At 42.0% G+C, this 18,000-nt stretch overlaps 1 protein-coding gene across 1 annotated transcript; it reads right to left on the reverse strand.

The window, feature by feature from the left end:
* Positions 1-13,677: 13,677 nt before the first annotated feature.
* Positions 13,678-17,045, reverse strand: atp5f1b (ATP synthase F1 subunit beta). Its single transcript, XM_062380798.1, has 10 exons — positions 16,887-17,045; positions 15,966-16,139; positions 15,711-15,885; positions 15,497-15,618; positions 15,229-15,413; positions 14,982-15,140; positions 14,778-14,900; positions 14,466-14,678; positions 14,181-14,382; positions 13,678-14,093 (listed from the first exon to the last, which is right to left on the reverse strand). The coding sequence occupies exons 1-10, from the start codon at positions 16,987-16,989 to the stop codon at positions 13,996-13,998; spliced, it is 1,554 nt and encodes a 517-aa protein (XP_062236782.1). The 5' UTR covers positions 16,990-17,045; the 3' UTR covers positions 13,678-13,995.
* Positions 17,046-18,000: the final 955 nt, after the last annotated feature.

An 18,000-nucleotide genomic window follows, 5' to 3' on the forward strand; every position in this document is an offset into this window, starting at 1 on the left:
AATTATAATAAGAGTAAATACAATACAAATATAATAATACTCATACCTTTTTAACATATTTGAGCAAGGATTTATACTTAAGTAAATAGTAATAATATTACATCATTTTAAATATTAATACTCTATTGTAATACTTATAACTTTGTATATGGTTTGTAATTAATTGATCATTATCATAAATTATTAAAGAATAATTAATTCTATGTTAATGGGCCCAAAGTCTTTACATCTTTTGTTAAAAAATATTTTAATAAAAAAAAACGTGATTCTGCTGACAACCAATCAAATAGCCACTCAAAAAGTCGATGACCTCTGACCTCATAGCAGCTTAAGCTAAAGTGCAGTTTTTTTAATTTAAGAAAATTTAAATATGAATACAAACCAGAATCCAGTCCGACACAAGAGCTTTCAGCTAAAGACAGTAAAATCTAGCTTAGCCTGAAACTATGTATACATTAAACTTCAGGTTTGAATCCAGCTTCAGAGAAACTGAAGATAAAGATGAAGATGAAGATCTCTTCCTGTACAGGTTGGTTGTATCCCATCATTTACATGAGTAGTTTCTGGTCGTATGCAGCTGGTACCTGGTTTAGTTCAGTGTAGTTTTATGTATTTAGATTGTTAGAACACAAGAATGAACTCTTTTCACTGAGTTGTATGAAGCTGCACATCAGTCTGTGCTTCATGAAGAGAACTGTAGACATGAAGAGACAAAAAAGAAACAGAGGAATAACCACAGAGAGACACAAATACTTATAGAATCAAGTACATTTGTGTTAGAAAACTTATGGTTCAAAAAATCTTTAAATATATCTTATAAAACTTGTACTTCCAAATACCCAGGAGAACACAACTGGTCTGGATAACTCTTGATTTTCTGATTCCCACCTCAAGTCTTTTTCAGCTCCACTATTGGCCATGACAGTAATAGACCGAGGTGCTTGTACGTGATGGATGCTGCGTCCTCCTACGCCCTGTCATCGGGAGGTGAACTCGGCTTTACACAGCCCTGCTTTTTGAAGGATTCCTGTATTGTTCATTGTGCTCGTGGAGTCAATGTGAGCATAATTTATCTTAGTGCCTGGCGAGCGACGTGCTCCAGCACGCCACGCACCCAATATATAAAACAACTGAAAGGTGCACAAAGTCACTTCTCATCACCTGATCCCAACGTCTGAGCTCATACCTTAAGCCTTAAGCCTTAAGATATGAGCTCAGATGTTGGGGGGGCTTCACTGGTTCTGTCGGATCTAAAGTAAACTGGAATTTACTGTGATATCTTTTCATGATGGTTCAAACTGGCTCGCTTTGAACCACAGGAAATCAAGCTCAGGGTTTTTAATGTTTTTCTCTCTAGTGCTATAATGCTGTAAATAAAGATGGACGGTGCATCTCCACGTCCTCCTCTACAGGAATGAAGCCGAAATATCTGGATTCAAACGATAGTCCGCGCAGCAGTAGTAATGTTCAAATAAAAAGATAGATTTGATAGAAGGTCAGGTTTGAGGTGCAGCTGAACCTTGGAGTCTCCCTCCCTGCACCTGACAATGATGGTGGAAACCTGCGCAGACTGATTTACATTCATTATATCAACCATTCCCTGTAAAGACATTTTGGTCTTTTCTTCTTCCCTGTAATTAAAATGTACTTCTCATTTGCAACTGTTTTGCGCATAAAACAGTTCCAGGTTGGCCTCATGGAAGCTCTGAGGGGGAACTCTTGGCATCCATGTTGCCATGGCAGGATGTTGTGTTCAACACTAAACACGGCAGTTACACGTCAACAGTTATCTGTGATATGCCACCCTCTGGCCCTATTAAAACGCAACCTTTGTTAAAATACACCCTATTTTAATACAGTTTGGATCAACCGTCGAGCGCCTGGCAGCCGCGCTCTCGCTCATTTTTCTTTATGAGGCGCTTTTAAATAGCCGGAGCACCTTTTTCTGTTTCTGCAGCTCGGCTTTGTCTCCTCGTCTTTACCTAGAAGGACTTTGAGAAGGACGACAGTTTGATTCGTGCCCTCAAAGCTTGAATTTAACGGCTTTGTTATCTCCAGACGCTAATGGAGCCAGGCAGTTGTTTCTCTTAATTGAGACATCCACAAAATGATTTATAGCTGGTAATTCAAATAAATGATAGGGCTTTTTAAAGGATAATAGCTTTACTTTGGTCCTCGCCTGACAGCATGATTATGAATCAGAAGTTGTGTTGTGTCTCTTTTCTCTGATCAGAACATGCCCGCTGCAGCAGTAGAATTAAAAACCGGCCTGTTTTTGAGTTTTTTTTAGCTTTTGGCTTTCACTACACAGGGAGCAGAGGCCATTACGAAGCCAGAAGCTGTTGTTCCTCATCATTAGCTTGCTCTATGACTAAAGTGCACCAGTTTATATATTTGGCAGCACCAAAACAGGCTGAGGAGCTGCAGTAACTTTCCACCGAGCCACCGCAGGCTGCTGCTGTGTTTTATTGCAACATGCAGAGGTGGCATTTACACGGCTCCCAAAACTCTGACTACAACTTGTGAAATTTGTGTGGTTAGAGTTTGATTCAAAGCAGAAGATGGTTCCCACGTAGACCCTCTCTCTCTCGGGCCACAGCTCCATTGAGCGTGAAGGCAGTGCCTTGCTCAACGGGCACCTCGGCATCTGATACTTCTGTTTAAGCTGAAAGACATTTAGTGATAATAATCCGATTTTCTTTGGAGTTTTCTTTATCAATTACAAATGAAAACGCATGCCCTGAAAATCCCAGCAGGAAACCCAGACACCATGAAGGTCGACTTGTAGACGCATATATGGAAGTATCCACCTCCATTTGGCCACAGAGTGCAGAATATCTACGCTCCTCCGAGGTTAAATCCCTCTGGTTTTATATTTATAAACAGTATTATTTGACTTTGGGCTGTTTTCTGGTTCCTCGGACTGCTGGCAGAACTAGGGAAGAGTCTTTCACCGTCTGGAGCTTTGACACAGACATCTCTAAAATATGAAATGGCACCAAACATGGGTCCACGGTCAGAGTGAAACTTTTTAGACATCCGTCGTCTCAAATTAGCACCGGGCCACCGACAGAAGCAGGGATAAAGGATGTAGATCAAGATATGATTAAAGGTCACAGCCTCCTGAAATTACAGGTCTGAGTCAGTCGTGTTTTTTCCATGTCGGGCCGGTCTGGATGGGCTCGGACCTGCGGCTCATCCTTCAGCCCTGGTTAGTGGTGAGAGCTGTGCAGCCGGAGAAGATGCGGCAGGCTGCAGCTCTGGTTAATAGTCGTGTCCGGGATAGGCGTGTTCTGGTAAATTGGTGGCAGATGGAGTTGAGTTTGGACGCAAGCAGGGACTTTCAGAGGTTTGTAAATAACTGTGGAATCACAACCGGAATTTAGGAGATGCTCTGTTCATACTTGAGGGTACTTGAGTTCATTTGGACTCAACTTTGACTTCTATAATTCAAATTTTTGTAGTTTTCAAAGCAATTATACACTCTACTCTATGTCCTGGTCCATTTAAAAAACATACACAACATAGAGCCAACATGGAAAAACAAAAAGCCCAACAGATGGATTTTGGGCAATAAATACAGATATATGGCAATAAAACATATTGTCAATGATTCCTGTGATGTTGTTTTCAAACTTTATAATAGATAACTTTAAATAAAAAGAAAGCACAAATATTAACCACATATATATAAAAGAAGCTAAATGGTAAATAAACATAACATTTAAACCTGAATCACATTTCTGTGCATTAATCTGTAGAATAGTATTGTTTACACACTGATCTCTGAAAGGCGAAAAAGAAAAGTGGAAATTTACAATTCCAACAGAGCCGTCTTTATGTTCTGATGAGAATCATGTGATTTCACTGAAAACTCTACACTGGCTAAATTGACCCTGAGGGAGTTTGACTATTACATTTTTTGTCCATGTTGATACATACATATTAATGTTACTGTCCAGAGTAGTAATATTTTGTATATATGTGTAGTAGAAGTATTTTGTTGTTGTGCTATATGTATTGAATAATAGGAAATTCCCACAGCTACTAAAGTAGACACTTTTATTTTGAAGAGGGGATCGCCACTTTTGTGTTAAGGTTATTTTTGTTTCTTTCTTGTTGAGTTTTCAGCATTGTGTTTAGGTTTTGTCACAGTTCTATATAAGTATGTTGAACACCATGTTAAGTGTGCAGGACTCCTGGGGGGGAGTTTTACGTTGACAAGGACATTACCCGCGCTCCCATGGGTGGGGCTTCCTCTTTGCCGTGGACGCTGAACGGAAGCTACGTACTTTCATCGATCTTCTGACTTTTATTAGTTTTAGGTTGTAATTAACATCAGAAGTTAGTGTACATGTTGTATAATGTTGTTTTAATGATTTCATGTTAGTTTGTTGTGTTGCCAAATATTTTTAATTTGTGTAAACCTGCATGTGATGAAGAGGTGTGTCTGCTGTTAGCATGCTAGGCTAGCATGTTCCCACAACTGCAGGTATGTGAGTTTATAAATGTCTTGTTGTATTATTTTCTTAATGTCCAACAGGTATGTTAGATTGTTTAATTTATGTATTTTATTTACTTTATTAAATTGTATTTGTTTATTTATTTTTTATTTAACGAATTTTTAATTAATATATATATATATATGTATAAAGAAAAGAACACAGAAGTAAAGGCACTACATATGCTTTACTTCTTTTCACTATGGGTATTTCAGTTCCTCTTTCTGTTGCTGCTGAAGGTCAAAGGTCGGCGTCTCTTCTCCCAGGGCCCTGGTTAGACTGGAGGTTTTCATGTTTCTGAGACGTTGAGATGTTTGGCCTGAACATGACCCCGTTGATCACATCTGCACAGACACGTCGCTGCTCTGGATAATCACACACTTCTCTCTGGAGAGTTTACAGAGCGACTCTTTCTGCTTTTTTATTCACTGGAACGTAATTTTTAATTTCAATAGTCGACTGCAACGTCTGTGGATGCTCTGAAAAACAAGGGCGTTGTGTCTGTAAAACAAACCATTGTAGTACTAGTACCAAGTAGTAGTATGTCTGTTTTTGAATGCAGATATTTCTTAATCTGGTGTTTTGAGAGACTTCATATCAGTGTCCTGTGTTGTCTATAGTAGTTAGTTATTATTGAAGAGAAAAGGTCTGATTTTGTATGAGGTCTAAAATCAATAAACTATTCCTGGTTTTCTGTAACGAGATTTTTTGCTGAACCCAAGCAGAAGTGTGTCCATCTTTCTATTAGGATGGTTAAAGAGAAATCCGAGTCATGAGGGTTTCGAGCCAACAATGGCAGCATTTTCCCTCAAACAGAGCTCCTCTTTTTTTCTTGGAAATGGGGAAAATCAAATCTATGAAGAACCTTTTCAGTAATTGCAACCTCACATTCTTCCTCTTTCTTGGGATTTGTTATGGTTTGGTGTATTTTGGGAAATCAGCTCTTTTTTTTTTACCCCAGTTTGACCTTTATAAAGGGATTCAACTCTGTCAATAAGGGAACTGATTCTCATTTACCGCAATAAACTAAACTTAATTATCACATTTTATAAAGTGACGTGATCTTTGGGCTGGAATCAGTCTCACTGATGCTAAAGAGTAAAGATTTAAGCCCAAACTGGAAACGTTAAATCTTGAGTTTCTGGAGTCTAAAGCCCCAATGTCATGTTCTTGATTCAGAACAGAGAATTATCTAATTCCACTTTCTTTGACCTGAAAAAAGGTTTATCGGAAAAACTGAGAATGAATTTGTGAAAGTGGAAAAAAACAACTTCTCATCACTCGGATGATTGTGTCTGATTTGTTGTTTTGAAGTCCGGTGTCAGATATCTGTGAGCAGATGAGTCACTGTGAAGGATCTTGTTTTCACGACCTTCACATTAGTCATTGTTTACTGGATGAAGCCGCAGGAGTTGACAGCTATTGGGGGGGGGGGAAGGTTCCATAATCCCTGAAGAAGTTCTGCAGCTGTGGTGTTAGATAACCAGACATGTTAATACCTCATCAGGTATCAAAATATATATATAACGTTTCCAGTAAAACTATTGGTACTGATATGACTGGGAAGAAAAGAGTTTGGATAGCAGTCAAGCTCATTTCCTGTTATTTCCTGCTCCAGTATACTGTAGAAATGCTACTGGGAGATCCAGGGCAGTAGTTCTTATACTGGTGCGTGTTCAAGTCTTTATGTTTCTAATGAGTTTGGTTTTAATTATCTAGACAGGACTCAGGTCTCTGGTTTCAAACCTCACCTCCCGACTCAGGAGCAGACAACCTGATGCAGATATAAGAGGCTCATTCTAAAGTCGTCTCCCTGTCATGAAACCGTCTGGCCCTCTGACCTAACAGCCTCCAACCCTGTGCTTTAACCCCACAGCCTCTGAAAACCTCTGCTCCTATTTATACCCCAGCCGAACCCTGCAGCTCGTTAAAGCTGCTCCTGTGGCTGGGAGCTCGTAAGCAATTTGTTTGTGGGGAGAGTTATCAGGCAGAGCGCTGCACGTCTGTTTGGATGAACGCATCCGATCACACATTCAAATCACAGAATCAGCCGACCTTGACCTTTTGTCTTTGTCACCTGACAGTAACCTGTCGTGTCTTTGTGCTCAGGTTCACCACGTTCAGCCAGAGCTCCTCCACCACCGTTTCCCGACTGTAGCCCTGGTTCCACCAAACCGTAAGTGAACGCATCACTCGACTCCAAGCCCACAAAACACCACCAGTCACGGGTCATTTAAAACCTGTTATTCAGCAGGAGAAGAAGAAGAAGCTTCAGATCCGAGTCTCGAAAGTTTAACCAGAGGAGAACATGTCTCCTTACTTTGAGCTTGTCTGTTTATAATCCCTCATTAAACACTTTATTTATATGTAAGTGCTTTACAGAGATGAAATATCAACAAAGAGGGATTCAATGAGAACAAGGCAGCAGAGAAAAACAGAGCGATAAAATAGACCCGTTAAATAAATGAATAGTATTAGTCAGTGTAAATAAAGGCATGACCTGTATAAGTGCCCCCCCCCCCCCCCCCCCCCAATCAGGCTGTGATAATGATTGTGTTTCCAGAGCACGACAACTAGTAGGGATTGTATGATGCAGATATTTGTCTAAAGTAGTGTGAGAACTTGTAACTTTGAATTGTGTGATGATTGGTGCATCTGCTGGATGTGCGATGGCACGTCGGCCATACTGGAGATATATCTCATTGAATACTTCACAAGCCGGAGACTGACACTACAAACAATCACCTCAAATCTTTTTACACAGATGTTGAGAAATGCTCTGAAGCCATCAAGCGTCCAGAGGTTATCTGGGCTCTGTTTGGTTAAACACCAGCTTCCACACACTGACGCCTGAGAGATTAACTCCGCCTGAGAGCTTCAGTTCCTTCGCCAGCTCTGGAAAAATGAAAACAAAGAATGTCAATTTAAGAAAAACATGGCGGAGGAGAGCCGCATATTTTACTTCGTTCCTCAGACAACAAACACTCGCACACACTTCACCGCCACAGTGAGTCGTCAGAGCCGAGCGTCAGAAGGTTAGTCTGATGCCAGAAGATGCTTAGAAACAAATGGAACATGGACATGTGCATATGAGTCGGACAGACCGAGACAAACACACAAGATTCAGCCACATCTTTCCTTCTACTCTGAGGTTGTTGTGCATCTCTTTCTGTGGTTGTTGCTCATCTCTCTGTAGTTATGTCGCTTCTCTTTGTAGTTATTTTGTGTGTCTTTGCGATCACCAACGAGGATCTTACACACAATTGTCTAGTTTTTATGGTAGAAATTATAATTTCCCTGCCGTAGGTAAAAACAATGATAAAGTTACCTTCATTTGAAGTTTTATTAAACATATTTTGTGAGGATATATTTCTCAAATTGGTTCAAAATCCATATATCTACAAACTTTTAACAGAAAAAGTTTATAGTTTAGAGAAAAGGTGAAGTTCCAGTAGCTGCCAGCAGGAGGCTGTGGTCGCAGCAGCTCTCACATCACAATGTGTTCAGCTTTATGAAAATGAATCACAGCATTGTTGAGAAACCTCCCCTGGATAAATGGGGGTTGAACAAAAACCTCATCGCCAACCTGGGAAGTGGACATTTGTTTTCGAGTATTTATTTGGAAGAAGTTTCGATCCATCATCCTGCTATGTGACTAACCCAGCATGCTGGGAAATGTTTTGGTCGGTGGCCGTCTTTTCCAAACCCTGAAGTTTTGATGACTCACTCCTGGACAACGTAAAACCTGGTCTGGAAAATGAAGCGGACGTTTCTGTAGCTGCTCCTCAATAAAGTTTTAATCCAAATCTGACCGAAAGCACTGCAACCAAATGCCCCCAGTGTTTGTATCTTTAGTTGCAGCTCCTCTCAATACTTAATTTTAGCGTTTCTATCTTATTTAATCACAATCCTCGCTGACGCTAAATACTGGAACTTCCCAGTTCTGCCATAAATCTACTAACACAGTTTACGTGGCACCAAGCTGTTGCTTTCTAGGAGCAGTTTGTCCTGATCGACCTTGAACGCAGCATCGACAGCTTTTTGTTTTATATTCAGTTGAAATGTTTGTGATTGTCGTCGAATGGAGACGTTGACACATCTCGCACACAAACACACAAACACACAAACACACACACAGTGAATCAGCTCGTCTGGCCTCTCCACTCATCTGGGGTTGATTAAATTCACCACTTCCCTACACACACACACACACACACACACACACTGACATTGGTTTGAATAAAGTGGTGGGGGGTGTATCTTGGACTGCACACACACACACACACACACACACACACACACACACATACCTCACAGACTCATGATTAATGTTACCGTGGCTCCCCATGAACTCATTCACCCTTTCAAAATAAAATCTGTGGGTGTTCATCCCTTTTCTTTCTCTGCTCTATAATAATTAACTCAGATTTACTTTTCTAAACCGACTTTTCAGGGCCTCACAGATTTATCCTGACTTAACAATAACGATTTTGAAATTCAGTTGTGCAGAGCAATGCACATATTCCTACGGTCATGGAAAACCCTGGAAAAAGTGCTTGAAAAAAATAAAATCCCAAAACTTTTGGAGAAGTTATGGAATTTGTTATATTCATATTTTCATGTCGTTCATTTATGCTGAGTTTTTAAATAATTCGAATTAGCTTTGTGTTCAATCACAGGTTTATAAATGTATAAGAGTAATTCTAACCTCTGCTCTCTGATCATCTTTCAGGTGCAGCACTCAAACTGTAGTTTTTACCAATGACCAGCAGGGGGCGAAACAGCAGGCCAGATAATGGATGGCAAAAATGCTCAAAGTATTTCTCTCCAGGATAAAATGTGGGAATTCCTGGAATATTTCCACATTTACAGCCAGAGGGCGAACTGATCATGTCTGACATGTATTTCATGTTGTTGTGCAAAGTGTTCTGAGGGTGTAAAGAAAGTCTCAAAGATGGCTCATCTTAAACACGAGGATGCAGGGAGGTGCCGCCGGGGGTTGGACCTGCTGTAGGACGCTATCCGACTTCTAGAAGAACTCCTGCTGCCCCAAGGTTTTCTATGGTGGATCTGGAGAAACCTCAGTGAAGGAGGAATAGGTCAAATATCGTTGACAATACTTCTGGTGACTTGAAAACAATTCTTACTTAAAATGTTGCTTTATGCAGGATTCCTACAGTCATGACAAACCTGGAAAAATCATGGAAGTGTAAAAACAAATATTTCCAGGTCTGGAAAAGTGCTTGAAGAAAATAAAAAGGAAATTTGTTATATTCATATTTTCATGTTGTTCATTTACACTGAGTTTTTAAATAATTCTAATTAGCTTTGTGTTCAATCACAAGTTTCTAAATATGATATATATATATAAGAGTATTTCTCACGTCTGCTCTCTGGTCATCTTTCAGGTGCAGCACTCAAACTGTAGTTTTATCCAATGACCAGCAGGGGGCGAAACCACAGGCCTGATAATGGATGGCAAAAAGAATGGCGATGGTGAATGGGGTCATCGTAACTGTTGTCGTGGGCAAAGTTTGAAGAAATGATGGTTCAAGAAGAAATAAATCAATTGAGAATCTTGAACATCTTGTACACATGAAGTCCAGGCTTGTGTGTGTGTGTGTGTGTGTGTGTGTGTCAGCTTTCACACAAACATTAAGGAAACATAAATTAAAGCTGCACAGTGTTTGGATTGATGTTTCTACTCTTTCCTTGAGGGAGTTTCTCGTATTTACTTCAGAGAATTAGAGAAAACCAGAATTTCTACAAACTATAAAAGCTGGAGAACTGTCCCCAGAACAGGTTATGAGCGGAGCCTCCAATCACAATGGAGTCGCCCCTTCAGCCTGAGCTCCAGGTTGAATAAATGGCTTGTTGATGTATATTCACATTCCGGTAATGATCTTGTGGGACCGCCGGGTGGGAGGGTCCACGCTGCCAAGAGCCTTCTCTGGAACAGCCTGCGTTACTGGGGAGAAATGAGCCCTCTCTCCAGGGACGACCTCTTTGAAGTCCTTCCTCAGAACAGTCTGGGCTCATTCTTTCCTCGGCCGCTGAGGCGATGTTGTTATTGAGAACATCGTTAGCTCTAATTGATTTTTCAAACGGCGAGCGGGTGAGTCACAGATGAAGTTTCCCACCTTGGCGGAGCTCCTTCGTTCCTCGATGGTTTGAAGGACGCAGCTCTGACTGAGCAGGGAAAGAACCGGACCAGGTCCAGACGTTCCCTCTGAACTTTAACCTGCTCACTTCCCGACTTTAAACAAAGGAGAAGTCACACGCAAGCTGGTAAAAATGAAACGTTAATAAAGGTTGTTGAGGTTCACTCAGGACTTTCTCAGTGTAAGTCAGAACCTGGAAAATCCCAAGTCCACGAAATTAGAGAAATCAAGAAGCTTAAAGGGAAAAATACACTGAACATCAGGCAGTGTTGATTCATCTTGAATTCATGGCTACTCTAAGAAAATGATTTTATTTCCCCTGGTGCGTCATGGAAGACAGATGTTTTTGTATATGTAGACGTCTGTTAGTAGGAACGAGGCTGAAACAACAGTTGAAGAACTTCCTCAACCCTCAGGAGGACTAATAATAGTCACAGCAACCGCAATAGGTCATTTTAATGGAGTTCATCAAAATCTACAAGAACTAACTTTTACTAGAAGTTTAAAGTTGAAGAAAACATCAATATTCTCCTTATACAAACTGGAATGTGCCTCTCGGGGCTAAATGGGAAGTTCACGGATGTTTAAGTGTCTGAGGAATTCAAAGAAATGCTCAATACTTCCGAAAATGATGATCAAGAGTCTTGTTATAAATTCATTGGTTGATTTATTTCTGACCTTTAGATTGACCTTTGACCTGTGAACTACCAAGACACACATATCTGAGAACGATGGTGGGTTTGACTTGTCCTACAAATCATCCTGTACCGGTTGATTTACTGTTTCCTGAGCTCTTAGAGGAATATTCCTAGAAATATGGAAACAAATCCTCTGTGCAAGTATAAATAAATGACAACAGCGACTGACGGAGCTCCGGAAAGTCATCACGAGAAAATGTGACAAACCTTCTCCAGCTGTTCTAAGTCGATAAAGAAGGGATTGGTTTCACATGAGCTGTCCGGTAACTTTCATTTTATGTTAAAAGTTTGCGATTGAACAAAAATATTTGAATTTCAGTTCCGTTAAAAAAACAAAGACAACAACACTAAATCAACACTTGGATTAAAGTTTATCTTATTTGTTCTGTGACAACTTTCTGTTTGGTTTGACACCTTGACACGAGAACAGGCAAACAACGAGGCTCCTATCGCCATTGTTTCATATATTCATATTTTAAAATATTCAAAATAAAGTGCATGATTAAGTAAGACTGACTTTGTCTAAACAAACCTTTCATTTCATTTATAACACGCAAGGAGCTCAAGATAAACTTGAACCAATTTGTCCCCAAATGACTCAAGTAGTTTATTTTCTGCCCTTTAAGGTGAAAAGATGCTCTGTGTGTGTGTGTGTGTGTGTGTGTGTGTTTATTTGGGGCTTTTACGAGGTGATAAACGCACAAACACGTCGTATTACTCTGCTTCTCTGTGGATGTGTTTAAATAATGATTGAGTTAACATGAGCTCACTCCCGCGAAGGAGGTTTAATTTATTCTGTATATCTACGATCAAATTACTTTTCTTTTATATTCCACAACTACATTTCCCTGTTTGTCCTCACCATCTTTACTCGTCTTCTTTTCATTAACATATTAAATGTTATTGGTTTAAATGTCCTGAATATTGTATATTATCAGTTTTCCACTATTTTCTGTAAAAGTCTAACTTTTAGCCCCATCTGCTGTCAAGAGTTGGTATTACAGTCAGTTTACCAGTTATCCTGCGTTTGAGCTTTTTAAGTATGAAGAATAAAAGCTGAGGATTAAAATGACGGGAAACGTTTTAAATCCTCTCAGAGCTTTCGCCAAATATAATAATGTAATATAATATATAATAATACATTTATAAAAGTAACGCTTCTTTTTTGTTATCAATTAATTTATTTATTGAAAAATCATGTAAACACTTTCTGTATTTACATGATTTTTCAATAAATAAAATAACACTTTGACTCAGAACTGTTAAGATCTTTGAGGTCAAAGGTCAAGGTCACACTGACAACCTGTTCTTGTAAACACTAAATTAAAGGTAATTTCTCCACATACCACAGATTATTTTCTTCTCCACATGAGCTGTTTTACTTTCAAATAAACTGTTTAATTTCTCAAATGTCTTTTTTCTAACAACAATAAGTCGTTTTCATTCATAAATGAAGCTTCTCTGAATCAATCCCTCCTCTTTCGAAGTCTTTCCCTGAAGGAGTGTCTCACCAGTGCTGCTGTGGAGTGCTCGTGGTTGAAGGGAAAGTTGAAAGGAAACAAAGTTTTGACAGACAGGATTATTTTAGGCTGTCAGAGAGCTGCACTGATAAATGTTGAACTATAAAAATCAAGGCTGCAGTACCACATTTCAGCCACTGGATGGAGCTGTATGAACTTCAATCACATTGGTAACAAATACAAAACAAGTAAACTTATATTAAATGTAAATAAAAGTAAACATGAACTTTATATGTAAATTGAGTTGAAAACATCCACTTACACACTTTCATTGAAAAAGTGAAACAATTGATTTTTGTTAGTATCACTGACTTCAGGTTTACAAATCTTATTTCGAACAGTTGATTCATAACAGTGTCAGCGTCCAGTCTGCACTTAGTTAACATCTTAAATGTAAATCAGTGTCTGTGCTCGAAGCCTCGGCTGTGTAGTGAAGGTTAATTTGTCTGGTGGAGGAATTACAGGAGCTGTAAACCTCCGAGGAAACCAGTAGCACATGGGCTGTGGGATTTAACTGGTGAGACAGTGAAGTTCTGGTTCTTAAGGTTTCTCTGCTTAACGTTGATTGTTTATTATAATAATATAATTATGTGAAGCCTCGTCTACAGGATTGTTTTATTGCCCAGCCCCAATTAAACTTATGATGCAATAGTTGTGATAACCTTAGTTTCATAAACTTAAGTCCCAGTCAAGGACAACTTGGTCATTGTTGTCATCTCGACACAAATCCTGCTTCATAGTTCAGACCCCTGGACCTTGGTTTTATCATCGCCTCTAAAACAAACACAGATTCCAATGTTGGTCCACTGTTTTATTTCAGTTCATATTAACACAGCTCAGGAAACCATCTCCTGTTAGAGTAGATGAGAACAGCCACATTGAATGGAACCCCACAGGGAACTAAAAACAGGGAACTAAAAAGTCCTATTGGAAATATATGCAGTAAACAAGATGTTTTGTAAAGACAGTTTTTTATTCCATCTTCCATTGGAAACATTAAATAGAACTTTCTTTCAGGATGACAAGTATATTTTAACATGTTTTACAAACCAAGTGCTCTAACTGCATGACCCCCTCCCTTCTTTGAGTATCTCTTCTCCCTACGAGAGGTGATTTACGCAAGCTCCTCGGCCATCCTCTCTGCCTTCAGAACAACTTCCTCGATGGGGCCGACCATGTAGAAGGCCTGCTCAGGAAGGGCATCGTACTCGCCTGCAGAGAAACACGTGCAAAACGTTAGTAACGTGAAGATATTCAAGCATTCAAAAGTAAACTATTACTTGCATGAAGCACATTTACCATCAAGAATGGCCTTGAAGCCCTTGATGGTTTCTTTGAGGGGCACCAGCTTGCCCATGTGGCCGGTGAAGACCTCGGCCACCTGGAAGGGCTGTGACAGGAAACGCTGGATCTTGCGGGCACGAGCCACAGTCAGCTTGTCCTCCTCCGACAACTCATCCATACCCAGGATGGCAATGATATCCTGCAGGGATTTGTAGTCCTGCAGGAGAAAAGGTGGAACTGTTAGACGGGCGCTAACAAAGACAAACAGCGTCACAGAGTGTAAATGATCAAGTCCCACACCTGAAGGATTTTCTGTACGCCACGGGCAATGTCGTAATGCTCAGACCCGACGATGTTGGGGTCCATGATACGAGAGGTGGAGTCCAAGGGGTCGACAGCGGGGTAGATGCCCAACTCAGCGATGGCACGGGACAACACAGTGGTGGCGTCCAAGTGAGCGAAGGTGGTGGCAGGGGCGGGGTCAGTCAAATCATCAGCGGGCACATAGATGGCCTGGGGGGGGGGAACAGACATTTAGCCTTTAATAGTAATAATCCATAAAAACTCTACGTCTTTCCTCCATCACCAGAGAAGTCCTGCTCGTCTGTTTACCTGCACAGAGGTGATAGAACCCTTCTTGGTGGTGGTGATTCTCTCCTGCATAGTTCCCATGTCAGTGGCCAGAGTGGGCTGGTAACCCACAGCCGAGGGGATGCGACCCAGCAGGGCAGACACCTGAGAGGGAAGCAGATGAAGTCAATTACATATCAAATCAAGATATAAATTATATAATTATTAGTTGTGTAGGTCACAGACCTCAGATCCAGCCTGTGTGAAGCGGAAGATGTTGTCGATGAAGAGCAGCACATCCTGACCCTCCTGGTCACGGAAATACTCGGCCACGGTCAGTCCGGTCAGAGCGACTCGGGCACGGGCGCCAGGGGGCTCGTTCATCTGTCCGTACACCAGCGCCACCTGATGGACAAAGAGGTTAGTGCTTAATGTTTACTTGGATCTTTCACAGCGACAGTTTTGTTTTTTAAATTGTTTTCCTGAATCTCACCTTTGAGGTGGTGTCCTTCAGGTTGATGACTCCAGACTCAATCATTTCATGGTACAAGTCATTTCCCTCACGGGTTCGCTCTCCTACACCGGCAAACACGGAGTAACCACCATGGGCCTTGGCCACGTTGTTAATCAGCTCCATGATCAACACGGTCTTGCCCACACCGGCACCACCGAACAGACCTGCAGCCCAGAGAGGAGTTAGCAAGACTTCTACAAGTGGCAAGATGGAAATACTCTGTGCAGCATTTAAATTTAGCACATACCAATCTTTCCTCCCTTAGCGTAGGGGGCCAGCAGGTCCACCACTTTAATGCCAGTGACCAGGATCTCCTGCTCAACACTCATGTCGGTGAACTCCGGGGCCTCAGCGTGGATGGGTGCAGTGCTGGGGAAGATAAATCCAGTTATTAACAACTCCAACAGGCCTAAGACCCAAATCCAGTCATGGCTGTCATCTCATTCTCAAAGTGAACTCACTGCTTGGTGGAGATGGGACCCCTCTCGTCGATGGGCTCTCCGATCACATTCATGATCCTGCCCAAGGTCTCTGGACCCACTGGGATTCTGATGGGGGCCCCGGTGTCCAGGACCTGCTGTCCACGGACCAGACCCTCAGTTCCATCCATAGCAATGGTGCGCACCGTGCTCTCCCCTAAACACACAACATGACAAGTCAGTGCACACAGTCTCACTCCCTGCGGGCGGTCGAGGGTTGTGATCCGGGCAGCTCACCTAGATGCTGGGCCACCTCCAGGACGAGCCGGGCCTCTCTGCCGCTGACCTCCAGGGCGTTGAGGATGGGGGGGAGCCCCTCATCGAACTGGACGTCCACCACAGCACCGATGACCGCCACGATGCGGCCGGTGGCGACGCTGGCAGCTGCAGCTGGAGCGACATAGTCTCTGCCTGAGGAGGAAACACACATTCAGGGGATTTAGTGTGTGTGTGTCTTATTGAAGGTGTTAACGGAAACAACAGCGCGTGAGGCCGCTTCGCCTCAATGTCAAGTTAATGCCAACACCTGGAGAACGACTCAGAGTTAACACAAGTGAAACGTGTAGGTTTAAAAACAATGGTAACTTGACTCCTTCCAGCTAGACCCAGAGGAAATGAACCCCGATGACCCACGGGTGAATGAAGGGTTCGTGAAGCTAACGTTGCTAATGCTACTAGCTAGCGGCGCTTCCAGCAGAGGACACCGCAGTGAACAGTGTGTTGACACTTTGTCATGTTCCTGATCTTCTTCTACACAAACTCACTGGATCTGTGGTGAGAACACGTCTGTGCTCGAGTCGCTGATACTCCAGCGGGATCCTGGCAGGACGTCAGAGCTAAGCTAGCCGACGGTGCTATGCTCACATGTCATTACACAAAGGTCATTGCAGCTAGCAGGGTAAAGACACAGCCTGGTCATGCATGTTGCATGTCATGTATGACCAGGAGCACGTGTGGATACGTGTGACACTTCACGTGTCGGTGTTCTTTCTACATATCTGTTCTTTTTGACGTTTCCTGACTCGGGCCTGCTGCGCCGCTGCAGCCGGCGTGTTGCTAGCAGCAGCTAACGCTAGCACCGCCCCTGCCCTCTCGTGACAAGCGCCCAAATTACAGACTTTTCTCCGGATACAAAGCACCACGCGTACAGGGACTCACGTGAAAGGACGGCCGGTGATCCGACGAGGGCCTTGAGGGGCTGGACCCCAGGCTTAAGAGCCTGAAGAGCCCCGGTGCAGCAGCGTCCTACGGCTCCCAACATGGTCAAAATGGCTGAAGGTGGAAAGAGACGGAGAAACTTGGGGCTTTATAATGAATGAGAGCTGGGGTGAAGTGCGCATGCGTGAGACGTCACAGGGCAGACCGAGCATGCGCAGGCGTGTTTCTGAGCCAGCTGACACTGTGCCCTCCACAGACCAGATCCCTGTCCCCGTCTGTGCCCTCCACAGACCACAGCCCTGGCCCAGTCTGTGCTCAAAGGGACCAAGTAGAGGTTGTTCTTCTTCTTCACGAGTCTTCTACCTCATGGACATCTTGTCCCTGTGCAGCTGTCCCTTTCTACAACATGTGGACACAATGTCCCAGAATCCACTGCGAGGCTGTGTTCTGCTGCATGGCCTTGATTTGTTCTCCAAGTCTGGACGACTTTGTCTGTGAAACTGCAGAATGTCTGTAGTAATAAGATGAATGGTCACACACAGACATGTAGGGAGGATGGGGTAGATACACACCTCTGTGTGTGTGTGTGTGGGGGGGGGTACTTGTGTACTTCATTGATCCCAAAACTCCTAATTCTATTCATCCTTGTGTGTTAATTCATCTCCATACAATTTGACTCTCTCACAAAAGGAAGTCAGTGGAGGAACCTCAGTACTTTTACTGACTGAGGTACTTTGTGTATCGCCTTGAGGGGATCCAGGATCAGTTCTGTATGTGCATGCTAGATCTGTATGTGCATGCTAGATCACTGAAGTGGCACTCAGAGTAACAGAGACATGGGGGAAGTCAGCAGTTGCTCCTGTGCTTAGTCAAAAGGTTTATCCCATTCTACTACAAACAGTCCATTTTATACATTTATTATATACAGTATTTAGCAATAGGCTATGAGAATGAATAGATATTAATAGAAGCAGTGGTTGAGGAAGTACTGAAGTTTAGTACTTAGTAGTACCCAGGAAAATATATACTTAAGTAAAAGTACTACATCAACAAACCTAAATAAGTAAAAGTAAAAAGTATTTACTTTTAAATTTACTTTAAGTATTAAAAGTAA

The sequence above is a fragment of the Platichthys flesus genome, chromosome 22 (assembly GCF_949316205.1).
Source record: "Platichthys flesus chromosome 22, fPlaFle2.1, whole genome shotgun sequence".
NCBI lineage: Eukaryota > Metazoa > Chordata > Actinopteri > Pleuronectiformes > Pleuronectidae > Platichthys > Platichthys flesus.